At 38.2% G+C, this 27,111-nt stretch overlaps 2 protein-coding genes across 5 annotated transcripts in view; both read right to left on the reverse strand.

Annotated features, from left to right (window-relative positions):
* The window catches only part of LOC107713054 (chromodomain-helicase-DNA-binding protein 9-like), an 80,333-nt gene extending 77,031 nt beyond the window's left edge, over window positions 1-3,302 (reverse strand). Inside the window, exon 1 of the mRNA XM_016518472.1 lies at window positions 2,849-3,302. The gene's annotated coding sequence lies outside the window, so the exon portion shown is untranslated. The remainder of the gene's footprint in view (window positions 1-2,848) is intronic.
* A 1,484-nt stretch (window positions 3,303-4,786) lies between these two features.
* Window positions 4,787-18,153, reverse strand: aktip (akt interacting protein). Of its 4 annotated transcripts, none has more exons than XM_016518478.1 (10): window positions 18,030-18,153; window positions 16,171-16,274; window positions 14,503-14,711; window positions 13,303-13,367; window positions 11,417-11,517; window positions 10,200-10,288; window positions 9,964-10,062; window positions 9,575-9,682; window positions 5,655-5,715; window positions 4,787-5,412 (listed from the first exon to the last, which is right to left on the reverse strand). In XM_016518478.1, the coding sequence occupies exons 2-10, from the start codon at window positions 16,210-16,212 to the stop codon at window positions 5,305-5,307; spliced, it is 882 nt and encodes a 293-aa protein (XP_016373964.1). In that variant the 5' UTR covers window positions 16,213-16,274; window positions 18,030-18,153; the 3' UTR covers window positions 4,787-5,304. The 4 variants fall into 4 exon arrangements, with proteins under 4 accessions (XP_016373964.1, XP_016373965.1, XP_016373966.1 ...); XM_016518479.1 differs by lacking the exon at window positions 18,030-18,153 and adding an exon at window positions 17,472-17,632; XM_016518481.1 differs by having other exon boundaries at window positions 5,333-5,412; window positions 5,615-5,715; window positions 18,030-18,147.
* Window positions 18,154-27,111: the final 8,958 nt, after the last annotated feature.

The raw sequence follows: 27,111 nt of genomic DNA on the forward strand, positions 1-27,111 counted from the left end.
AAATGAAAATAGCAACATGATCGTTTTATAAAGTATGCGTTCATACGTGTTAAGGGCTAGGGCTGGAGGAAACAGCTGTGGTGTGATGAGGGGTGAACGCAGCGAAAACTTTACGGGAAACTGACTGTTCCCTCATGATCTTTTGTAAACTGTATTTATGACAAAGAACTGCACAGATACAGATATTATAACAATCTATCGATAAACACACACCTTGTGTCCTCTGTTTCTGTTTGAGTCCACTCGCGCTGCGCCGCCGCGGTCTGCGGATTGAAGAGCGCGCTGAAAGACGGGGAGGAGACGAAGTCTGCCGCCGTTTTCATATGAAATTTAAAGGGGACTGACTCTGAGGCGATCACGAATTTGTGTACAGTTTATAGAGCTCTAAAAATGGCCTAGCGACACCCATGCTTCTTACGTCAATTTCGGAGAACCAGGACAAATATTTCAATCGATCGCTCAGGCATTTAAGTGGTACTGAAATCTGCGTTCTAATTCGGTTCTAGTACATACCGGTTACATGGCACTGGGTTTTGGTACCCAACCCTACCATACATAAGATCTTACATAGCAGTGGACAAATAACGCACCTGCTTCCATTGAGGAATGACGAAAACCACTCCTTACAAAAAGAAGCCGAAAGAAACAACTGCTTGCTGGTGCACAAAAAGACACAGGGCATACCACGATAATAAAAATAGTCCGAAATACATTAAATAAACACATTCTGTACCAGCCACTGACAATATAGCAGTTACAGTTCTTAGATGATGTATAAATGAATTAATGTAAAGCTGGCTGAACAAGACTTTCTCTTGAACTAATGGAAAAGTACTTCAATTATTTTCTATCTCATCATGACTCATGATGCTCATAGATGATTTTTCAAGCAGAGGAAAATGTATGTGGGCTCAAATTATCCTGTCCCTGCTGGAGCTTCCATTGACTCATCACTGAGCGACATTTTGCTTCCTGATGCAAGTTCAACAGCACTTCAGATAGAGATGGGCGTCGAGGTGTTTATTGTTTTTGGAGCAGAAGTGCATCTCTAAATTCCAACACTTCCTGGTCACAGCAGTTGATTCTGGTTTACTGCACATCACGCCTCACCCTAAATTACAAAAAACACTCCATATATATATTTTCAGTGTTGAATGTTTTTATGTGAGCAATGCACTTATAGACACTTTTATCCAACGTGACTTAGGGGGCATTCACACAGGATGCTTTCTTGTGTCCATCTGTTTTTTGAATAGTTTTTTTATGTAAACAGCAATAGACAGACGTCACAGGCACTGCATTTGACTTGCCGTGTCAAGTCAAAAGTAGACATGTAAAAAAAAAGTTGTTGTACACGGTCTGTGGGAACAATCAATGCACTCAAGTAGGGCTGTGCAATTAATCGCATGCGATTGTCAAGCGCATCTCGTCAGTAAAGCCGGTTCCGTGATTAGTAGTAAATCACCATCACCTGCTTTCAGATGGAGCGCCATTTAATACACAGAGCCGTAGTTCACTGACAAGCTAGGCAATATCGCGTTCATAATCTAATGCGATTTCATCTGCGATTATGAACGCGATATTGCCTAGCTTGTCAGTGAACTACGGCTCTGTGTATTAAATGGCGCTCCATCTGAAAGCAGGTGATGGAGATTTACTACTAATCACGGAACCTGCTTTACTGACGAGATGCGCATGAAAATCAAGGCATCTGCACATCAAATGACCAACTCAAGGCATCTGCACATTTTGAAAGCTAAATGCAAGCAACACTTTCCGAAGTCCCAGCATCTTCCCTGGCCAGACTTTACATACTCAACCTGTAGTTTGAAACTATGGGCAGAATATGCACACAGTCTTATGTCATACAGACCTGCACACAGTCTATCACATACAGTTCTGTATACAGAGCTGAAACGAACAATGAATATTTGCAGATTATAAACTAGTGGTCCAGTGAAACATAGAAGCCATGTGTTTCTGAAGAAAACCTGTTGGGTTCCCCAGGAAAGCAGAGCATTAGAGCACATGATCGCTGCAGTCTATGTAACTAAGGTGAGTTGCATTTAGATAAGTAGGTTTGCCATGTGTAGGTTTACCTACACATGGCAGAAACAAACACACTGTTGAACAGAAGAACATCTAACTGAGCTCTAGAGGTCTCACAAACAATAAAGTACAATGGTACTAGCAGGTTTTCTGTAAATGTACATGAAAATGGTAACATTCAACACAAATACATATGGGGTTATTCCACAGTTAGGAGGGGTTTTCTGTCACCTGGGTTTATTCTGAAAAAAACAATCCAATGATTTATTTTGTTGTATAATTTTAAAGGATGTATTATTAGGTTTTAAACATAATAATATTTTATAATAAACTTTAATTACCTTTTTTTTTTCATTTTGGACCTGTTGCCTATCCAGACCCTTCAACCTCTCTTTAAAAAAACTACTTTGCACGTTTTCCTACAAAACTTTTTAATTAATTAAAGTGTGTTATTTCAGTGTATTTTTTCATAAAATAAAAAAATTGTGCTATTACCATCAGGCTGAAAGCAATAGGGTTTTTTTTAAATGTACAATTTTTCCATCCTGATCCGAGTCAGTGACATTGAAAAGTTCACTTTACAAGCTCTCAAAGTAGTCAAAAGTGTCTAACTGAAGAATCCCATATATCATGGTAACATGGTAATACCACAGTACTTTGTGTGTGGGTCAGAAACCTCAGCATGTTTATGACTTAATATTACTTAATACCATTTTCCAGTGGTCAAGAGTGTAATCCTACCAGTCTTCACAGATTACCTGCCTAAAACTACACTCCAGTACAGATGAAATCACTGTACCTTCCGGAACATCACTTGGCACGCGCGCTTCAGCCTTGCAAGCACAGCATTTCCAACTTTAAATGTGTGTCCTCTTCATATTTGGTCACAACAGCGAAGGAACATGATAATCCTTGAAATACAAACTGTTATTTTCCTGTTACGTTCGTCCGGAGACGGCAATCTGGTCTACTTTCTGAGGTGCGCTCGCTCGCTGTTAGTTCAGAACCACCGTTTGCTGGAAACACAGTGCTGTCCATGTCGTGCCTTTCACGCGGAGCTCATATCGTGACAATCTACCTGAGCTCAGGTGCTACGAGTGTTTGTTTCATCCAGACTGGGATTCCCTTCAGTCTCTCTCTCTCTCTCTCTCTCTCTCTCTCTCTCTCTCTCTCTCTCATGAGGACTGACAGCCACCTGAGTTTCAGCACTGTCGCACTCTGTAACCATCTACATTATCGTTAGCCTAGGAGAGGAAACAAATAAAGGAACTTACCCGAACGAAGCTAAATCCCGCGGTGACAGCGCGATCATTTACGGAGAGGTAAAATAGCGAAGTTTTTGGCGTTGTTAATATCGCGGCTGGGCGACCTCAGCGGTTCCAGCGCTGCTGACGTAGGATGATGATAAACGCACATTTGCGTATGTGTTACGTCCTCTGTGATTGGTCGAAGTTGAATCCATGTGTTTGGACTAACTGGGACGCCCGTTTGGGTCCTCAAGTTGAGTTTTAGCAAAGATCCATATCATGTCCTTAAATGTTACTCGTAATCTGTAACATGAGCGTCCTGAACGCAGAACGTGAAGTTAGAGCGTTCAACAAACAAGATGGCCGTGCCGGGGCGTCAGCCAATCAGCGAGGGTTTTACTTGGACTGTGAATCAGCCTATGGTAGTGGAAGCAGTGGGAGGAGAGAAGTGGGGAAAAGTTGCTGTCGGTGCCTCTATTATTTGATCACCTCTGGTGGATCTTTTGGGAACTGCTTCTTGTTAACACTGACATGACAAATTCAGCAGAGACTGGAGCATGTTAAATAGTAAATGTGCATAAATCAATAACCAAAATGACTTGTTTTATCCAGCACCAATTTATAATCAGAGTACAATATTAGAAATGCTGAGAGTATGTGTGTGTGTGTTAGGACTCAATAAAAGTGACCCTGGAGCACAAAACCGGTCATATGGGTAAAACATTTTTTTCTTTTTGAATTGAGATTTATCATCATCTGAAAGCGGAATAAATAAGCTTTCCATTGATGTATGGTTTGTTAGAATAGAACAATATTTGGCTGATACACAACTATTTGAAAATCTGGAATCTGAGGGCGCAAAAAAATTAAAACATTGAGAAAATCACCTTGAAAGTTGTCCAAATGAAGTCCTTAGGCAATGCATATTACTAATCAAAAATTAAGTTTTGATAGGAAGGAAATTTACCAAATATATTCATGAAACATGAGCTTTACTTAATATCCTAATCATTTTTGGCATAAAAGAAAAATCGATAATTTTGACCCATACAATGTATTGTTGGCTAGTGCTACTTATGACTGGTTTTGTGGTCCAGGGTCACGGTCACACACACACAAACATTTTATTGCAAAAATCTATCCACTAAATACAAAAATCAGACCAGTTTCATTGTTTATGCATTTATTTGCTTATAACGGTTAAAAAAAAAAAATTACATTACTTATACAGCTGAGCTCACATCAGTATTCTTACTGAAACTGTCCAAAATAAACTTTTAAAAAAAAATGCATTGTAAAACAGCAAAATTTCTCAAATTTAAACCATCGTAAATTTCTAGATAAATAAATGAGAGCTATGGACTCTATAGAGGCCATTAATTTCATTGAACTGCTCCACTATTTACACATCAAACCCATTTAGATCAAACCGTTAGGAGTCAGGACACAATAAAAATGAATAACATTACTGAACAATAAGGATTAACTTGGTGTCTTAATGAATAGTATTTGTCTTGCTCTGTATTTTACATTAAAACCATTTCATACACAGGATATTACACGCACAAAAAACAACCTCAACCCAAATACATCAAGACGCAAAATCAAAGCGTTCTGTCCCAGTCTGCAAATGTATGTTTGAAATTATAACTTATTAACCAAGTTTGTAGGGAAAAGAAAATAATGGGGCAAATGTATGTGGTTTGTAGTGCCTGAAAACATTAACATGTGCAAGTAACAGTACTGACTAGAACCATCACCGTGTTGTCTGTGCGTTCAAGCCTCAGCACTGAAATGAACGAGTGGGGTCTTTAGATCTATACTGGGAACATGTCTATAATTCTTAAGCCATTATAGCAGTTTAAAACGGTTTTCTTTTAAAGCTGAGCGAGGGTTTTGCGAATGAAGATGAAGTTCATAGAACTGCATCAGTATTCTATATATGCGGTTCGACGCAGCCACAGTAGTGTAGCGCCCCTCCTGGTGGACAGACTGAAGCGCTGAATGTTCAAGTCTGAAGGGGGTTGTCCTCTTTGCTGAAGGGCTGAGTGGAACCAGGCTTCACCCAAGACAGCCCAGACACCGGCAGTCCTTTGTTATAATCCTCTGGCCGCCGCTACAACAACACAAGAAGACCATTGGTCACAATCATTAAGGGTCTAATTAAATTTTCACAACAATTCACTTCTAACCAACCCACAAGTATGTAGAGTAGAAAAAGACAACAGGAAATAGAAAAGGAAACTGTGTTCCACACACACAAGCTCATGCTTTAAAACAAGACATGCATCAAATACCAGGAAGAAGCCAGTTTTTACTTGGTTGTGGGGAGCAGTCAGGGGAGCGTCACACACTCACTTTATGTGCAAACATCTTCTCTTTTGCCTCTTCATGCACCACTGGATTCCACGGAGAGAAGCTGCAGAGAGAAAACACAAACATCAGATGCGGAAAAACAAATGAGCCAAAGTCCAGTCCGATGACTCAACACTGAACTTTTAACCCCACTGAACTAAAACTCCTGGTTTCATTTTCACAAATGAATCCAAGTTTCAAATAGTTAGGCTATATTTACACTGTAAGGCTTAATGCACAAATCCAATCTTTTGACCGATTTTTGTCTTGCCTGGACTCAATATCTGCATTTACATTTATTCCGACCAAACTAGAATGATTCCACTGAACTATTTCAACTGCTGACTCTCGACTTTTGAATGGCTGTAAAATTATTTATATAACTCACGTTGAATGCACAACAGATGCGATAAACCCTGCTTATAACGTTCACTTGCCAACATTGACGCTGTCATTTATTTGTAGCACAAAATCTGACTGAACTAATAAAAAAATAACTGGTTTTTGCCAGTTATTTCTTCTGCGGGTTGTTAGATCTAGAATTCTACAGTGACTTATTTAAATGAATTTGAATAAGAGATTGTGCGTGTGAACTACCTTTGGTCTGTGCAGCATCTCTATATAGCCAATAGGGGTGGGAGAACAAAAAAATCGATTCGCCGATGCATCGCAATTCTCTCTTCAACGATTCTGAATCGGAACATTTCAGAATCGATTCTGAGCATGGTTTTTCCCCGCATATGGCACGTGTGTGCGGTGTGCGCTAGAGACAATCGCGGCGGGCTTCATTGCACAGAATATGCGCTGCGAGACACGTGCGCATTGCTTGACAGTGTGTGCTTCCACCCGCCGTTATTTCAGTATTTTACTTTAGATATGCTTTCATTTATGCCGTTTGGAATGCAGTAAAGATGCATGAAACTCACATATTGACAGACTTTCACGTGTGCTTGATGTCCTGAAGCTCAATCGCGGATGCGGTTAAATGCACTTGCATCTCCAAATACTTTTATACGAAATTGATGTAAACACAGTCGGTTATGTTTTCTGAAAAGGACAAAACATCTGATATATCGAAATAGAAATGTGCATTAGCGGGGCCGGCTCCAGGCAAATGACAGTCTTGCTTGCCCACCCAATCAGAATTAGATAAAGATTGTGTTAATTTTTTTAACAATAATAAAATAACACCAGAAAATTGCAGCATTTTTCTTTTATTAGCTGAATGCAAGGCGCGCTGAATTCATGCGGAGCTTTAGTCTGTTGCAGAAAAGCAGAGGCTGACAACGAGCGAAAACGGGAAGGAGTTTGTGAGTTACAGGGAGTTTAATAGGCTACATGAATACATTTACATGATTCTTGTAATTTATAATTGATTATGACGACAATAGCATTTTTCTGTTTTGCGTTTTCAACAATACAACTGAAATTGAATGGGTGCATATTTTAAAATAAAAATAATATTTGCAGTTCAGATTGATTACTTTACAAAAAATCTTATTCTTGTTCTTTTACTGTTCTTTTTTCTTTATTCCCCTAAATCCATTTAAATCCTTTATTCATTTAGTTTCTTTAAATAAATACTATTACCATAGTGGTCTGGTCTTTATATTTTCCTCAAAACAATTGGTCCCTCCAATGTTCTAGACATGATTACAGCCTTGTTTGGTTTAAATAAAAAAAGTTAGTTGAAAAGAGTCACCAGTGTAGAAACAATGATCCAGAGAAAGAGAACAAAGAGGGCTTTTTTTTTTTTTTTTACTATTCAATAAAGAAAAAAAAAGTTTATTTTGTTGTGAAAGTGCATGATATTCTAGACTGCCCACTGTAAACTTTCAGATGGCCTACTTAAAAGAACACTTATTTTTAAAATAGGTAATTATTTTAAAAAGTAGCCTGCTTATATAATTTAATTGAAAAAAAATTAAATAAAATTTGCACCAAATAAATTTGATATAAAATGTATATGAAAATAGGCCTGGGCGATAAAACGGTATCGATATTTATCGACGGTACACCTTCAATAACGATAGAAAAACTGTTCGATATAGTGCACGATATTGGCACGAGCTCTGAGTGACGCAGACAGCACACACAAACACGAACACATGATGAAATGAGTGCTGTGCCTGCCTGTGATGAGGAGATTGTGAATAAAGAATGAATATTAGTCGAATTTAAAATAAACATTTGCATTTGAATGTTAGGAGTGCGTCAGGGAGCATCATTAGTGGCGCGCGAGATGCGGTGAAGATGTAAGTGACGTTGTTGCATTTTAATGTTTTGTTAGTCTAGCCCACGAGACGCACCGCTGCTGCGTTATTCATTCAAAATATTAGAGAAATATAGAAGCTCAATGCGGAGAAGATCTTGATTAGGTTAAAACCGAAACCAAGCCATTCACACAGACCGCATATTCAGCACTTTTTGTAGACGGACAAATACGACTGCTGCACTCGCGTCTCACACAAGAGATGTAGCCATGCAAAGTTAAAACGGTTTAAACTTTTAGAAAACACGTCACGAATTTGTGGAGGTTTATTCCTTTTCACTGCATCTCATACGTTTTTAAATGCAATCTGCGTGAATGTCGCTTCGGCTCTTTGGATTAAGCAATGCATAAATACATGATGCTGAGAACAAAAAATATTTGTTGTTTGTCTCATTAAATTGGGTTAATTAAAAAATACAGTGGTTAAATTAAAAAAAATGTAAAAAAATTATATTGTTCCTCGTTTTAAAAAAAGGTTATAAAAAAAAAAAATCAATAATTATCGATACCGAACGATATGAAACAATATATCGTTGATACATTTTTTAGCTGTATAGCCCAGCCCTATATGAAAATGTATTGAAAATAGAGAATGTGACGCATCGTGATATTGAGTTGAATCGAATCGTTGACATGATAATCGTAATTGAATCGAATCGTGAAACCACTGAAGATTCACACCCCTATATTTAAGATGGCAGTACTGACTTACAGAGATTCCAACTATAAACAAAAAGAATAAAAACTACATTTTAACCAAAATTGCAAAGTTGTAAAGATGTATTTGCACCGCAGAAGAATTAGGAAAAAATGTAGATCAAGAATCGTTTTGGAATTGGATCATGACTCCCAGAATCGGATCGGATCGGATCGCGAAGTGCCTAAAGATTCCCACCCCTAATAGCCAAGCTGTGAGTTTACTTAAAAAACACTAATGTTATCACCTCATTGGTGAAAAATGAGGTGATAACATTAGATATTTTATTAATAATATTCATGGGGCACTGGCTCAAAACAAGTTTCTATGCTCCCGAAATGTGCACAAATTATATAGTTTCCAAAAAAAAAAAAAGTTTCCATCTCAAAAGAAGCTGCGAGTTGTGGGGGCTTGGAGTTCGAACTTGGATATAGATCAGATGTCCAGGTATCAGATTGGTTTATGATCAAGTGGCTCAGAGCAGATCCAAAAAAATAAAAATATTTGTTTACATGTGTGTAACAATATGCAATCTGTGTCAGATGAGAGTTCAGATTTTTTCTTTTTTGTCCCAGTGTAAATATAGCATAAGATTTCATAATTGTGGAGGAAAACTTCACAATACAATATCAAGGTGCTGTACTTAATGTGCACAAATTATATAGTTTCCAAAAAAAAAAAAGTTTCCATCTCAAAAGAAGCTGCGAGTTGTGGTGGCTTGGAGTTCGAACTTGGATATAGATCAGATGTCCAGGTATCAGATTGGTTTATGATCAAGTGGCTCAGAGCAGATCCAAAAAAATAAAAATATTTGTTTACATGTGTGTAACAATATGCAATCTGTGTCAGATGAGAGTTCAGATTTTTTCTTTTTTGTCCCAGTGTAAATATAGCATAAGATTTCATAATTGTGGAGGAAAACTTCACAATACAATATCAAGGTGCTGTACTTGCCTTATTGCATAAGGGTCATCTATCTTGGGCTGATCAAACAGGTGACTATTGCATAGCTTGACACTGTCTACCACCTTGCTTTTGAAGAGCTGGATGTCTTTGTCATACCTGCACAGAAAGCATTGATATAAGTAAGCAAAAGCAGTCGTGTTTATAGGACTTCAAAACAAGCTCTTAACTACTGAAAGGCACAGCTAAGAGGAAATGAATGTGTGTGCGTGTGTGTGTGTGTGTGTGTGTGGGGGGGGGCAAGCATATGAGAGAGATATTGTGGTTACTTCATTTCACCGAAACAGAAGCAACTTCAGTGGCTGACACTTTTAATGTATGTGCTGGGAAGAGTTCAAACTGTGGAGACGGAAAAAAAGAATATAGAGTCCATTACTCACAGCACTGCAGCCTCTGGGTTGAGTGGATCCATGGTGTTGATCTTATAGAAGATTGTGCGGGCGTACATAAGGACCTGCCAGATATGATTATGGTTTCGCCTGCAAATTTATATAAATTTAAATAAAATGCTTTTCCAATAATCACACAGTACACAAAAAAAATAAGTATTCCCAAAACAACCTTGATGTCAAAAATTTCAATATAGCAGGTTTTTATTATTTTTTTTAAAACAGACCTCCATTTGGTGAAAGCTCTCCTCACATCCAGCTCTCCAGAGACCGGGTTCACTAGCGGGTGGAAAACTGGGGTGTCGAAAACAACCCTCTGAAAAAAAACAAAATGCAACAAAAGAACAACAGATCAGCTCTTCTGGTGGCAGCAAACGGAGATGACATGGGCATTGTAAAAATGTGTTCCCAAACATTTTGAACAATTAGTCGCTCGTGAGTTAAGCATAGCTATTATTATCAATAGACATTTCCATGACTTAAAGGGATAGCTCACCCAATAATGAAAATTCTGTCATTAATTATTCACCCTCATGTCGTTAAAAACCCATAAGACCTTCGTTCATCTTCGGAACACAAATTAAGATATTTTTGATAAAATCCGAGGGCTCTCTGACCCGCTCATAGACAGCAACGGAACTGAAATGTTTCCAGCAGGGCCGGAGTGGGACTCATTTTCAACCCTGGAGTTTCATGCCTTAGACCGGCCCACTTTTTTTTTTTTTTTTTTTTTTTTCAGTGTTGCCTTTTGCGCTTTCTCTCTATTTAACAGCATTAACTTACAATGAAAGACGTCTTCCCTCAGGTAGATTGAATGTTGTCCTTCCTTGCTGGATGTTGGGCTCATGATCAATAAGTTGTTTGCATTGGCCCAAACCGATTTGGCAAAATCAAAACTCGGACGGTGAAGGGAACTGCCGTCAGTGCGAGTCCTGCTCGTTGTGAAGCGGGAGCAGCCGGCAGAGGATTCCGCTTGGTCTTAAAGCCTACCTTAAACGGCTTCTTCACAAATAAAACAATGATTTCCGCAAAAAGAATGATTAATTATCAATTGAGAATTTGTTATTGATATGGTCTAGTGGAAATAATATGGGCTGCGAGAAAATAATAAATAAAAAGAGCGGGGCTGCTATGAGTGCAGGCAGTCTAGGGACAGCATCCATATTTCAACCCAGTGGCATGACAACACCGGCCCTTGTGGCCAAAAATACAGACCGGCCCACCGGGAATCCTCCCGGTGCTCCCGATTAGCCAATCCGGGCCTGGTTTCCAGACCCAGAGACGTAGTAAGGACATCGGTAAAACAGTCCATATGACATCAGTGGCTCAACTTCAATTTTGTAAAGCTACGAGAATACTTTAATGACCACAGAGTCATAAACCTTGTCATATTACAACACAAAATTCAGAGGAAAAATGTGTGGAAATTGCATACTATACTTACAGGACAGTCTCCATCTGGGTAGTTATCAGGAATGTAGACGGTGAACTTAAACACACCATCTTGGTACAAGCCATGTCGAATGAAAATTACACCAAACCACACTGCAATAGAGAAGACATTGATGGATACTTAACAGAGCGAGTCAGCAATATAGAAAATCTATTTAACTCTTCAACTCCATTATCAAACATTGATAATTTCACAGGTAATCTATTTGAGGATTCAAAACAAGCAATAAAACACAATGAATAATGCTGTGCTCCATTCAAAAACAGGTGTGGGAGTCTTCTATATGCCTGACTTGTGACCATATTGACTTCTGTGGTCTGATGTTTAGTAGATGCATAAAGAAATAAAATGGCAATCCTAGTATATGTTTTGTGTGAGAACATATTACATTCGATTTCATTAATCATGCACATCTCCCTGAACACCAACATATTCACGTGACACTGCAACCCCATTTTGACAGACATAGAATTCCATACAAGGTTCCAAGTTAAATCAACTGCACATTCTGTTGCACTTTTCCAAGCAGGAAGTTGGAAATTCTTTTGGAGTTGAATGGAATGCAGCATAAGCTGTTTCACACAATGCTCAATCTGTGCATTCGGTGTACAATTGATATGTATATTACAAAAGAGAGCAATCAGAATTATTAATAATGTGGGATATCTGGAACAGACAAATGTATTATTTTTACAGTCAAATATATTGAAGTTTATTGATTTGGTTAAATTTGAAACTGCACAAGTTATGTTTAAAGCAAGAAATAAGTTACTTCCGGGAAACGTACAAAATTTTTTTTTGGAAAGGCAGGGCGAGTATAACTTTAGGGAAGAGTTAAACTTTAAAAAGATTAATATAAGAACAACTTTAAACAGTATGTTTATCTCTGTTTGTGGGGTGCGGTTTTGGAATGGTTTGGAGCAGGTGTTAAAGCATTGAATAAATATTAAACGGTTTAAAACGTTGTATAAAAACACTTTATTAAAAGGATATGTGGCTGTATAGAGGTGATTGTGAGGGTTGTGGGGGTTATAATGTTGAATGTATTAGGATGGGTGATTGTGGGGTGACTGGTTGTTTTGGATAAAAACCATTTGGTTGGTGTTTAAGTTTTTGTGGATTTGTCATTTTGGAAGGAATTTATAAAAATATAAAGATACCGATGTACTATATTAATAGATATACTGGAACGATATGGAATTGTATATGGGGTGGGAAAAATAATAAGCTTTTGCTTCATCCCGCTCCTTTTCGGACATTTGGTATAACGTCTTTGGGACGTGGTTTTCTTTGGTGATGCAACATGGAAGAGGTGCTAGTGAGGCCAGCAGGGGGTGCTCACCCTGTGGTCTGTGTGGGTTCTAGCACCCCAGTATATTGATGGGGACACTATACTGTCAACAAGCACCGTCCTTCGGATGAGACGCTAAACCGAGGTCCTGACTCTCTGTGGTCATTAAAAATCCCAGGATGTCTTTCGAAAAGAGTAGAGGTGCGACCTCGGCATCCTGGCCAAATTTGCCCATTGGCCTCTGACCACCATGGCCTCCTAATAATCCCCATATCTGTTGGTTGGCTTCATCACTCCGTCTCCTCTCCACCAATAAGCTGGTGTGTGGTGGGCATTCTGGCACACTATGGCTGCTGTCGCATCATCCAGGTGGATGCTGCACATTGGTGGTGGATGAGGAGGCTCCCCCTCACAATGTAAAGTGCTTTGAGTGCCTAGAAAAGCGCTATATAAATGTAATGAATTACAACATATTTGTTCTGTTTATATTTGTTCTGTTTATATTGTGCTTTGTTCGAAATAAAAAAATGAAAATGAAAAATGAAAGCATCTGTGACAGACAGAATACAGAGGAAGACGTGCTTACTTAGTGCTGATCTGTATGAAGGCTGTACATAGATGCCAGGGAGCTTCTGCTTGATCACCAATGTGCTGCAACAGACAGATGGTCATAATTGCACATTTCAAACATACACCTCAAAATATGCTGCCAAACTTAAAGGGTTAGTTCACCCAAAAATGAAAACTCTCTCACACGGCTCTGGGGGGTGAATAAAGGCCTTCTGTAGCAAATCGATGCGTTTTTGTAAGAAAAATATCCATATTCAAAACATAATAATCACTTTAATGTAGCTTGCGCCAACAGTCCTACACGGAAGCAGCCCCGGGCTGATGGCGTATGAGTTCAGCGCTGCGCATGCGCTGGTGAGTCTCGTGAAAACCAACATTTGTTAACAGGAGCAAAGGAAGCAAAAATTCCTTACTTTAGCAAAGGAAAACCAGTCTCCTCTTGGCTTACATCGAAATCCTCCGACATTCTTCTTTACAAATCCTCATTTTGTACTTCTAATTAGTGACCATTGTTTTGTTTTGATCTCTCCCCTGCGCTTCCGCGTTTGTCACTTCTGAGCGGCGCATGCGCAAAGCCGACCTTCATACGTCACCCGCCCGGAACTGCTTCAGTGTACAACAGTGAGCGCAAGCTACATTAAAGTGATTACTACGTTTTGAATATGGATATTTTTCTTACAAAAACGCATCGATTTGCTACAGAAGGCCTTTGTTCACCCCCCGGAGCCGTGTGAGACACTTTTTTTTTATGGATGGGCGCTTTTTATTTAACTTCTTTTGGACTGATGCATGCAACACCCGCTGAGTGCCATGAAACAGCTTGAAAGATCAAAGACAATTTTTAATATAACTCCGACTGGATTCGTCTGAAAGAAGAAAGTCATATACACCTAGGATTACTTGAGGGTGAGTAATTTATGGGCTAATTTTCATTTTTGGGTGAACTAACCCTTTAAGGGTGTTGCTACACAACTCCAAGACAACTGCTGAATAACAAATGTGACACATATTGTTATTTAATTCAGTTACTGTATATGATCATAAAATTATATTCAAGTATGAGATGTTTTAGAATCACAGCTTCATTTGAGCTATTCAACGCTTCTAAAAAACCATCAAAACTCTTATTGCCCAAACCCTAGTCAAAGCCTGTAGAACCTGGTCTTTTGTACAGTTACCCATGAAAACCAATAAATAAAAACAGAGCATAACTCACAACTCGGCGAGCAGCGAGTACTCCAGGTAAAAGGGGCCATATGAGGCATGGGTGCCATTGGCAGACTGTGTAGAGGAGGCCGGCGAGGTGGCTTTAGTGATGGGGACGGCATTCTTTGGGATGGAGGGAAGCTGCTTTTTACCAAACGGAGGACGAGCTGGACTGGATCTCTGCTCCCCTTGGCCACCCTGCTCATCACCATCAGATCTCTGCATAAACAAATGACACTTATTTAATGGTTCTAAAATCTATAGAAACCTTTTATTTGCAATAGTTAATAATGTTTTAAACATCTGAAATTTCCAGGGCCATATCAATGATCATCTAAATACTCAACATGCCTAATAATGTCCAGCATAATTTCCTCAAGGAAATATGTACATTTTCAATGCAGTAAATGAAACTAGCAGTACTTAAATAACTCAAAGTACGTTTTTTTAACTGTACAACAGTAAGTTGCTAGAATAAAAAAAAAAAAATAGAAAAGTGATATGCTACAAATGCAAAATATAAATATTTATTTTCTTTTGAATGTAAGTGAGATGTGATGTTGAAGTGGAAATCAATTGGAAAACTTTTGCAAGCTTCTTTCTTACACATTTTTCTTACCGATTATGCCTTCATCCACCAGTACATATCTAGCACTGTTAATACATTTTACCATATTTAAATTAATTATGCAGAATTCCACTTTTTATTTTCCATAAATCAGCAGAGAGAGAAAAAAGAAAAAAAACACACAGACTCCAGCAGGGCTTCCTTGACTAATAATTCAAGAGACTATGAAGATAAAAATCAGTCACCAGAAATTCATAGGCAGTAGAGGCCTAGGCCTGGGGCTTAATGAAATGAAAGACTAACACAGCAAATTGATTCAGCTATTCAGCACACAGCCTGTAATAAAGCCAATGACAACAAAATACAGCAAAAATCACAGAATACAGTCAAAAACACCCTTGAAAGAAATTACTAACAGCTAGTCCAAGTGTCTATCATAAATCAAACAGAGAGCAGTTGGGTCATGAGTCAGCATCTATTAAGAAACAGCTGATTTTAACGTCTTTATGACAGCTGTGATGCCACGCCACACCACACCCAAGTCAGGACAACACCTTTGTAGTCTACAACAAAAACTGTTAGCCAAATCAAAAGCACTAATTGACTGCAATTCTCAGACTTTAGCAAGAGATTAAAAACCATAATTCCAAAACAAATTAGAATTGAGTGACTACTAGACTAGCCTCCATCGTTCTGTAGGAAAAAAGTCCTCCTCCACTACAAAAGCTTGTGACTTTAGAGAGGCTGCTCTGTGCAAAATCACCTTTAGACCCTGAGCCTTCCACGTGATTGCTTATTGAAGTCACCTGTTGTAAACATTACTCTGTGAACAGTCATTTAGATTTCAGGTAAAGGACACTAGGATGTTTATATATGCTAACAATGTCAGAAAGGATCTCATTTTTGTTTTTTTTAAATATGCCAGTTCACACATTTGCATTACAAGTATCGCTTTTACAGCACATTGTCTGACAGGAGAAATGGTGAGAAATCGTGTGTCAATCTCACAAACTGATCCACCAGCTAGTTTAACAGGCTAGAAATAAATGATAGGATCAAGAGGTCAAATGTGTTCATGAGAAGACATACAGGTGGACTGCCATAATTCACCTTACGACCAGCGTTTGTCGACATGCTCCAAAATGGGTTCATTACTCATTGAGCTCTCGATGGGTGTATGCTTGCTCACTGTTTGGTGGCATTCGAAGAATTCGCTGTGAGAGAAAGAGACAGAGAGAGAAAGAGGAAAAAAGTGCTGATGAGAGCCTGGACATTTGGAGAACACAATGGGCAACCTGATGCTTTATGGCAGTTGGTGTCAATCCAATCACCGCTAACCATGTTGTTGTCAGAACTAGTGAAAACTTCAGTGAGCTACAGTCTATATTTGTCAATATTATCATCCTAAGAGACCCTCACTCTAAAACTTAAAAGGCAGCTCTCTCTCTCTCTCTATATATATATATATATATATATATATATATGACCAGGCTTGTTGGTGGTCCCTCATGTTAGGCTTAAGCGTAGAGGGGAGCGTGCATTTGAGTTGGCAGGGCCACGACTCTGGAATACCCTTCCTTTAGAGTTTAGAATGGCCCCTTCTTTGTCTGTTTTTAAGTCTTTGCTAAAAACTTATTTGTTTTCCTTAGTGTATTGACTACTGTGATATGGAAATTTTTAAATGTGCGGTTTTAAAGTTTTGTCCGGTTTGTTCTCTGTGTATGTGGTAAAATTGTTACTCTTCTGGAAAGCACTTTGGTCAGCCTGGTGGCAGTTGTATATGTGCTCTACAAATAAAATGAACTTGAACATATATATAAACATCCAATTTATACTAAATTAATATTAGAAATGTAAATAATTATTAGCAAAATATTTTAGTTTCTATTAGGTTACATACTGGCTATTTTTCTGTTTCTTTATTTTATATTTTTAAACGCTTCTCAAACGTTTTCCATGGACCCCAAAACCTCTGGTCTACAAGAGCAAACAATCAATTCTACAGTCATCAATATTTGCCGTTTTGAATAGCCAGATCTAACAGACATTAACCTAAGGCCCAAGAATTTGCCATATAGCTCACATGAAATTATAACCAGGGTGAGGAAAAATCCAGCTGTAATATTATACAGTGACAGTTGTCAACGCCTGAGACACTGGACGAACCGCCTCAACTAGAAACAAGAGCTCGGACTCCTCGTAAGGCAAATATATTGCCTTTATTTCTACCTGACACCCACTACAGGAAGCGTTGTTTGGTGACCAGTCAAATTTAGCGTTTAATGAAGTGTTCTCTGGGTGAAAACACAGTTTTTAAAGCAGAGTTTGCGTTACTGTTACGGTATTTGTAATATGGCCAGACTAGCCTTTATTTAGCAAAACCTCCACATAACTAACGGGGTTCCACTTACCTGAGAGAAATAATGTCACCTGGCTGAAGACATGTTACACGGTAACTTGTCCAAATGTGAAACACTTTGATTTAAACTATTTTTTAATTCTACAGTTAACTAAACCACCGTCGACCCTGTTATCCGAATAATCTCACGCAAATACCGAACACACCTCTAACTAACTTGACAGGAAAAGGCGGGACATAAACAAGTGAGAGACGGTGATTGGCTCTCATTGTGAGTGACAAGCGCTTCACCCTATCAAACGTTCAATACAGCAATCCGCAAGGTTAAATGTCTCCAGGTTAACGTTTAGAGAGCAAATATTTGGCACATACCGATCATTTTACATGGAAAATAGTGTGGGAATGACATCAGCCGCAAAGTGTACAGCGAAAGTGGGTTTAAATCAGCTGGCAAAAAGACTTGCTTCTTATGTTGTCAACTCAAGCTATAAACTGAGCGTTTTAACGGACGTGAGTTGTGGATTTGAGTTTACAGTACGATATACACGGGCATATCTACGTTAAACGTTCATAAACCTTTGTAAATCAGAATGGACTTTGAGAAACTTACCGTGCTAAACTCAGAACATTTCACGCGTTTTTAATACATGTAGTATCCACCCTCCCCGCTGACGGACGGCACAGAAAGAGCTCGCGCGCTGTCATTGGCTCATAGAGACGCACGGTGCACTCTATTGGTGCATTTCCCTGTTAATCATGTCAGACCAAGGTAGTAAGCTCGGATTGGTCCTTTTAATCATGCTTTTATGTGAATTTATTAAACAGATTCATTGGAAGCTATTCATACATAATGAGGTCAATTTATTACGAGCTTTAGTGTATCTACAGTCAACCATTGTTTAAATTTAAGGCAAATCACTTGTTATAAAAATAGGAATATGTAATGTATTTCTTAAATTTTTATATTAGCCTTTATAAAACCAAAACGTCAAATATTCCTAAACTATAACACCGTTGGAGTAGAAATAACGTAACGTAGCCTATCAATTCTCTTCATATACTAAAATAAGAAAAGTTCCGAGTTTTTAGTAATTATAAGAAATGTTTGAAGGTAAATCTGATGACGCACACTTTTGGTCTTTCACTTCAGCGTTCTGGAATAAAGTTAAGAAGCAAATATATTTTCCGCATACACAGTCATTGGCAAGTGGCTTGACTGATTTTGCAATGTCCCCTTTAGGACAACAGAGGGAGTCAAATACTAGGAATCAGAGTAATTCAACAATCTCCCCTACTGACTGCCTAATTTCACCCTCTCTAAATAGGCACACAGGCTTTTGCTTCAGAAATCAGTAGTGTCATTATCAAAACTGTCAATGATGATTTCATTACATGGTCACAATAGATGATTACATATAGACAGTTTCATGGTGGCCTGCTACAGTAGTATGAGTGTTCTTCCTGCTGTCTTCTGGAGTAATTGCACTGTAAAATTTGGTACCTGATGTTTGATTGATTGATTTATTTGAGGGATATGCCTAATAATAATTAATGAGGAACAGAAAGAAAAAGAAAAAGCTAATTTACTGCTTCACCGATTTACCTAATTGAGGAAAATGACATTGTCCAGAACTGAAAGTGGAAGCTAATTATTGTTTAATTATCTGATTCCATTTTGTTTTTCAATGCAGTCTGCTAATAAAAGTAATTGGCCTGTAGTTTCTTGATGCAGCCAGTAAACAAAGCAAGGTCACTGACTCATTGACAGAATGAATTTGACTGGATTCCAGTGGCATTTCCAAAATGTAAATGTTGGACACGAGAAAGGTGATTGCACTCGGCCTCAAATGCAAATACTCTCTGGCCTACCTGAGCTGGATAAGTTAAGAATGTTGCCAGCACAGAAAATGACTGTTTGCTTTCTTCAGCAAATAAAATAATGTGGCACAGTCTGGTTTCAGCCTGAACATTTTAATGTCATCCTGATGTTGTGTAAGAACAAGTCAATGCTGAATGTTTTATATGTTCTGCTGTGAAATAGTAATAGCAATATTTGTGTATAGTTTTCTGTAGGCAACAGTGGTACTGTCTCTTAGGGATTGTAATGTATGAGTTCACCTAATGAGGTCTGACCTAAGAGGTCAGCAGAGCTCAAATTCAGCAAGTCTTTTTGTGCTCCCATTTAGTCTTTAACATAAGCAGGAAGACCTGTTTAAAAAGCCTTTTTTGAGAAGACTTTAAAATAATGGATTTCCAACAGGCTTTCAGAAGGTGTTTGCTCCCTTGGTCCGTTGTTTGAAGTGAAAAAAGCAACACTAATGAGTGGCTGGGTTGTTGTTTTGTCCTTTTTTGTTAGCATTGATTAATGTACCAAACTTTCTAAAAAGCAGACACTCAGTAGCCCATTGTGTTTGAAACTGCAGATGAAAAATATCCTGTGCTCATCCTCTCCATCACTCTGTGTCTCCTCTGAGACACCAAGGGCCTGCTTATTCTGATCTGCAATTTGGTTTAAATGACAGTTAAAAATTGCAATTGGCAGCCCCCCAGTGAAATATGCCATGACAACAAAAGCCATAAAGCAGGCAGAACGAATGACTTCGCGTCTACATAATAAGTAATAACAATGTTAGTTTGAATAAGAAAAGCCAGAGATGGATTCAGATGCAATATTCATTGTTGGAATATGCACGACTGGGGAGAGGAAAGAGGAGGGAAAAAAGCATCAGCCGAGTCCCACACACAGCAATAGTCTTGTCTTATCCCTTAGGCTATGGCCCGGCTAGCACCTCAATGCAGCAATTATTTGCTATAATGACTGCAGTTCAAATAAGCCCGGAGATTTTATTAAACCAAATGAGGAAATCTTCAGTGTATTATCACCTTGTGATTGACAGTGACAAGTGTTGGGCCGGCTCAGATGTGAGTGTGATGAAGAAGCTCTCTGCAAAGCTCTCAATAATGTTCCCCCTGATAAAGTTGTCTATTGAACTCCAGCGAGAAGAGAGCGCAGAACTGCACGCATATTAATTCTCATTGTCAAGAGGTGGTTAAGGTAGCAAGGGCAGACAGAGGAGCGAATAGTCTGGCTGGGCTGGAAGTCCCTTACACTGCCTGGGCTGGCATTTTACTGCACTAATGAAAAGGAGATCTATTGTGCCCGATCATGTGTGTAGATTTTACTATATGATAGTAATAATGAAAGAGAAATATTCATATTAAAAGCAAAGGTCATTCCCAGAGTAGGCTAAGCTTTCCTAAGCTGCAACCTTTACAGGAAAAGACAACCTGTGATGCAGATGAAGAGGAAAGAGGAGTGAGAGAAAAAGAAAAAGAAAAAGAAAAAGAGACAGAGAGTGCTGTTTCTTAGTCTGGACAAAGGGGGGAGACAATGCACTGTTCATCAGCTGTGTTTACGCACACCTAAACCCTGCTGTAAGGGATAAGGGTTTATTTTGAGATAATGACCATTATTCTGGCGTAAGCAGACTGTTAAATACAGTTTGACATGGTTAAAAATATATTATCTAAAGGCTTCTATTAGAAGTGTCCATTGCAACATACAAAATGACAAAAATTGTAACAATATTTGCAATATAATTAACAATATTAAAAGTTACATTAATTTGTGAAAATTAACATAATGAACAAAACATGTCATAATCAGAGCATAGTTTCTGCAATAATCGAAAAGCTGATGGAAAAATACTATTGGGTTTTTGGAACCAAGGTGATGCAAACTTCTGGTTGGCCTACACATCATCACATAGGGTGTATGGTTATGTTGGTTGTGTTCGAAAGCTTAGGCAGCTGACTTGATGCCTCGCTGCCTTATCAGGCAATGACTTCACACTTCACAGGCAGTGTGTGTGTGTGTGTGAGGCAGCATAATGGTTTAATGATCTACAACAAAATATAGAGAGCTTTGGTGATAAGAAATAATATAAAAAGTGAAAAAAGTTGGTCAAAAACCTGCATTCACACAAAATGACAATCATCCACAACTTTCAGGTGCCTTTTTTAGCTCGACGTACAGGACTGTGGCAGCAAAAGATCAGATGAAGGCATCTTAGGAGAAGGAAGTGAAGCTAACATTGGATTCGGATGTGCCTTGGTGCCTTCCTATCTTGGAATGCATCCTCCAAAGGCAGCATTTTTCAGCTTTCGGACCTTGCCAAAGAGTAATCTGCTGGCAGTGCAAAAAGTTGGCCTTTGAGGTGTTTTTTTAGCAGCCAGTTTTTGGCAAGAGCCAAATCAAGTCACCTTTATTTCTAAAGTGCTTTATACAATACAGAATGTGTCAAAGCAGCTTCACTGTGATAAACAGCGAAAATAACAGAATCAATTATGGAAACTCAACTATGAAGATGATTCAGATTCTGCAATAAAGCAGCTCTAAAAAGACAATATTGTCATTATAACCACAATCAGATAACACCTTAATCATGTCAGAAAAATAAGATGTACTTATGAAAATATTTGAGAACAACTTAGGATTTTTTTTCTATGACCGCCCTATCTAATTGACAATCCAATGAAATATAATCAAATTGTGATGTCAGCATGAATGATAGGTGTCATAATTCACTATTGTTGCTTGGGTATGTTATGCTAATCTTAACAGATGTGCACGCTGAATGATATAACTTAATTTTAACTATAAGAAACTAGCAACCACACAACAGTTTTAATCAAAAACATAGGCAAACTCACTTTTAATAACCAGTGCACAGACGATATGAAGAATTCTCTTTAGGCTGGATGCTCTGGTCGTTCTTTTTTTAGACTCGGGCAGAGTTGCTTTGAAAGACAGTGCACACATTATTGTCTGCAGTATGTGAATGAGCGAGTAAGTGATGTGGGCTCTATGTCCGCATATGCATCACACACGCCACCATTTATTAGAGCCGTGCACTAAGTACAGGCCATGTTATTGGATTTGAGTAGTACCGACTCCCAGACACGTTCTCTGGCGCTGGATATATATTAAGATGAAGCAATCTCATTTAATAACACCCAAACTAATAAAAGGCAGAGAAGATTGGAAATTAAATTTATGAATATTGCTCAGCAGCAGGGGTTAGCCCAAAAAGGCAGGCTTGAGCTGTCAGTCTTGAAGCAGACGAGTTCTTATGAGGTTCAGACGGGCTTCTGGAGAAACTGGGAGAAACTCTGGCACAACCTTCAAAAGCAGGAACAGAGAAAGCACTGTGACTTATCTGAGGTCTCCGAGTCACCATATTAAACAGGAGTGAATTAGACATCTGAACATATGCTCCTTGTGTAAATTCACAAAATTCTATGTATGCTAGAGGATAGATCACTTCATATGTCATGTTAAGCTTTATTCATGCTTGTATATGACATACTCTATGGCATATTTCTTCAGCAGAAAGCGTTTTACTATAACAAAAATGAAAAGATACATTCCAGATAATGTAGAACGATACAAATCACCATCGTTTTTAGCTATATTATTATTATACGCACATTCAGCTGTAGGCTGATCCATCTTTTGTGCTTATTCAGCCACAGGACTACAACTCGTAACTGGCTTTATGTCAGATATATTACTGACTTTTACTACTGACTGAATTATAGGCCTCAATCCACAATAGTGTAATTATAGGCTACTTGTATTTTTATATTAATAAAATATGTATTTACCTTTATTCAATATTTATATTTTTAATTGCATTTATTTTGACATGATAAATGTTTATTTGTATTGTAATTAAAATATTGTATAGGCTATATGGAGTTACAGTTTTGTAGGCTACGTGGTGCAATTATTGTAGGCCTATTTTTGATTTTTGTATTTATTTTGACATGTAGCCTACATCCTACACGATGTTTATTTTAATAATAAATATTGTATTTTATATGGAGTTTCGTACATAATGTATCTTTTTTGGCAGATAGGCCTACTGTATTTATTGTAATGTATGATTCTTATCTATCTATCTATCTATCTATCTATCTATCATTAACTTTAAACGATCGTTTTCATTAGGCTGTACAGTGGTGTCAGTTTTCTTCCAGAGAAGGCCAGAGGATCCGGGTATAATGAGCGTGTCCCGCGGCTGCCGCTGATTGGCTGCAGGCATCGATCAGCGCGTCCATCTTCCGCTGCACTTCCCAAACCTCCATCAACAGACGCAGCCGCGCGATTGATTAGCGAGCGAGTCTCTTCGGAATCATATTTATTTATGTGTGTATGTAGATAACTTAGACGTCCATTACTGTGATTACCTTTGAGAGCTGGTGGAACAACAGCTGCTCAAGGACAGCTCATTCAATATTACTTAGTGAGAGCACCTGTCCACACTGAGCGGAGCAAGAGATGAGATGCCTAAACAACAAAGCACTTCCATTTATTCGTCGTTAATATTTGCCAGCCTTAATCAATAACTAAATGTCGTAAGTAACCTACTCTGGGAAGAGAATTAAAGGGGGGAAATATTGCGTATAAACCGAATACTGAATGTAAGAATGACTTGAAGAAAATGCTTCTGGGCACAAGAGGGCGCTCATACATCATTTATCATTTTCATATTTAAGCCGAGTGTGGGGTTAATGTCTCAAGCTCCAAACACGTCTGCACAGCCACGATTTTGCTTATGTCGGATACCATATGAGCAGCAGCACTATTGTAAAACCATATGCCCTTATGTTTATGGTATTGTCATAATCTGTATGAAGATAATTATATGTAGGCTACTGAGATTATTCAAAGATTATTTATGGATGGTAGGCTACATGTCAGATGGTACTTTCCTGTATAGGCTATTACATTATTATATATCTACATATACTATATTATATAAGCTACTTTTTTAATTACCACAGTTTTCTTCATGTGATCAAATAGTTTCTTATAACGTAGCCTATTGATTTTCAAGAGACACATATTTAAAGCATTTTTCAGACTAATTTTCTTGCAGTTTTATTATGGATTTGCCAGTATGACATAACCCAGCAATATTAACTTTATTATTATTTCAGCTCATAATATGCAAGGTAAAGGGCTTTGTAAATAGGATTATGTGCATTTGTAAAGGATGGGGCAATAGAGAAATAAAAGCAGACTTAGCCTACACTACTCTATATAAAAAATACAACTCAGTTTATTTAGAATTAAAAAAAAAAGTTAAGTAATGTGAATATATAGGCTAGTAGCCTAAAATATTTTTTATATAGCCTAGGTTATATTAAAGTATACTAGGCTATATATTTTTTAAATCCATGATGTCTTTTATTTTAAGCACTTATAGTTAAAGTTAGATACTCTGCAACAAGTACATACACTTAGCCTTCTTCTATTAGCTTCATCCGCAGACTATTACACAAGCAAAAGCATAAGTCATAACACAAAATGAAATGAAAAGTTTAAGTGAAACAATTTGCATTGGGATTGGATTAAATGTTAATTCGTTCCCAAACTAAGCCCCTAACAATCTACTCTCTTCCATTTTTCCCCCTCTGATTATTTTTTCCACACGGATGCGCCCATTCATTAAACTAAAAGTATAAACATAAAGGATATCTCGGTATTAATATTTCCTCTTTTTGTTAAAGCTCAATCAACCATAATGTCCTAATTTTTCTCTCCGAACCTCATTTCGCATTATCTCGCTAACCAAAGATGGGTGTCCCAAAAGGGATTTATTTCATTTATCGGGATTATTGAATTGAATGAAATTAAACTAGACACCTAACGCAGTAGGGGCACGGCAAGCTGAATTTAAGTGTGATTTAGGCAAAGGCAGTCGACTTCCCTTCGAGAGAAATCTGAATTCAACTGCTTTTGCCTAAATCAAATTTAACGATGTTCATTAAAAAAGCAGTGAGCTGAAGTGAAGGTATGTTCGATGGTGGCGCGATTATTTTTGTTACACAGTCACGTATTTACACATTTTAATAGGCCCTAATGTAAAAAATAAAGAAAATGAATCGAGACTGGATTAGTGAAAGTTAAATTAATCAGTATAAATACTTTTTGCAGCAGAGCATTTACAGACACATTTGGCACTTCAAGGCAATATGAGCTATTGAAATGATTTTCTATAAAATACTGATTAAATGTTTTTGAGCCCCTTTCTCTGAGCTGCCGAGCCTGCTTAGCAAATTTGAAGACAAACCAAGTTCTTAATGAATTAAAAGCTGTTTCATGTTTAATAATCACAGCCAGGTACACGCTTGTTTCCGGTCAGCAGTAATTCAGTACATAAACAGCAGGTGGCAGCCTTTCTCTATCATTGCCTCCGCGTTTCTCTCCTGGGCTGAACTTCTAAACCCCTCGGTGATGTTGCTTTCCCAAGCCTCGGAGCTCATGCCTGTGAAACGCACTGCCTATTAAAATGATTTTAAAAGGCAGCGCCACGGTTATAACCATCATCTCCCAAAAGCTGGTGCCACACACAACAGCATGTGGCGGCTGCCGCAAACAAAGGCATGGCACTTTCCTCCCCGATCGCCACGGTTACAGCCCCAATCCTGCCAGAGGCAATTACAGCCCTAACCAAGTGTGAGGTCTGAGAGAACCAATCACTGCTAACAAGATCAAGACCTAATGCCATGCCACCCTCCAACACCTCTCTCTCCCACATTTCTTTCTTTGCTCCTCTGGTGTGTTGGTCACGGCTGAGCTTGAGACAACAGCGCATTGGTAATTTACACACTTGAGGGTTAGAAACGATTATTTTTACTCTAAATTTGAACTAGATATTTAAGGGTTATGTTTATGCTTATTCTATCAGTGGCCCAAAGCTTGCTTCTCCAACATGCTAACTTGGGCTCTTCACATCCTGGGTCATGCAGAGTTCAGATGGGTAGGCCTACATCTTTTTTTATTATGATTCAGTTTACCAAACGCTAGAAGACAGATAATATAGACATGTGGTGTGTTGTTCCCTGTATTACCATACAGGTAAAGTTGGATTCCTGATTAATGACTCCCATAAGCCTTTTATTTTAGTAAATTAAAAACATACAGCACAACCAGTGAAGTCCGATTCTTGAGCTTGACTCTTCTGGTTATTTTTAGCGAATCAACATCATACAGTGCGTCCAGTTAAGTCCCACTTCCGAGCTTGACTCTTAAGATTCTTTATAGTGAGTCAGAAACATACGGTGCAAACAGTGAAGTCAGATTCTCAAGCGAAGAACTTTGAGAAGCTGGTTCTTTTTAGTGAATTGAACGCAGAGTGACAAGTGAAGTCTGATTCCTGAGCGAAAGAATTTTACGAGCCGGTTCTTTTTAGTGAATCAGCGTCATACAGTGCAACCAGTGAAGTCAGATTGTCAAGCAAATTACTTTTATGAGCCGATTCTTTTAGTGATTTGAAAACAGTGTGACAAGTAAAGTCTGATTCCCTAGGCCTAGTGAAAGCCTTTTATAAACCGGTTCCTTTTAGTGAATCTACATCATGCAGCGTGAAGTCTGATTCCCATAAGACTCTTATGAGCCAGCTCTTTTTTAATGAATCAAAAACACATATAAACTCAATAATTTTGCCCGATTCATTAACCAAGAACTGATATTGTATTATATAAAAAATATACATTATGAGTTTTGTCAGTGGCATTTACAAAAATGTAGAAATGAATAAAATAGCCTATTACATTTTTTTAATTTTACTTTTATTACTAAAATGATCTTAGTATTTAAAAATATGCATCCTTTGTTCACA

This window comes from Sinocyclocheilus rhinocerous, unplaced genomic scaffold (genome assembly GCF_001515625.1).
Source record: "Sinocyclocheilus rhinocerous isolate Xijiao unplaced genomic scaffold, SAMN03320098_v1.1 scaffold1800, whole genome shotgun sequence".
NCBI classification, from domain to species: Eukaryota; Metazoa; Chordata; class Actinopteri; order Cypriniformes; family Cyprinidae; genus Sinocyclocheilus; species Sinocyclocheilus rhinocerous.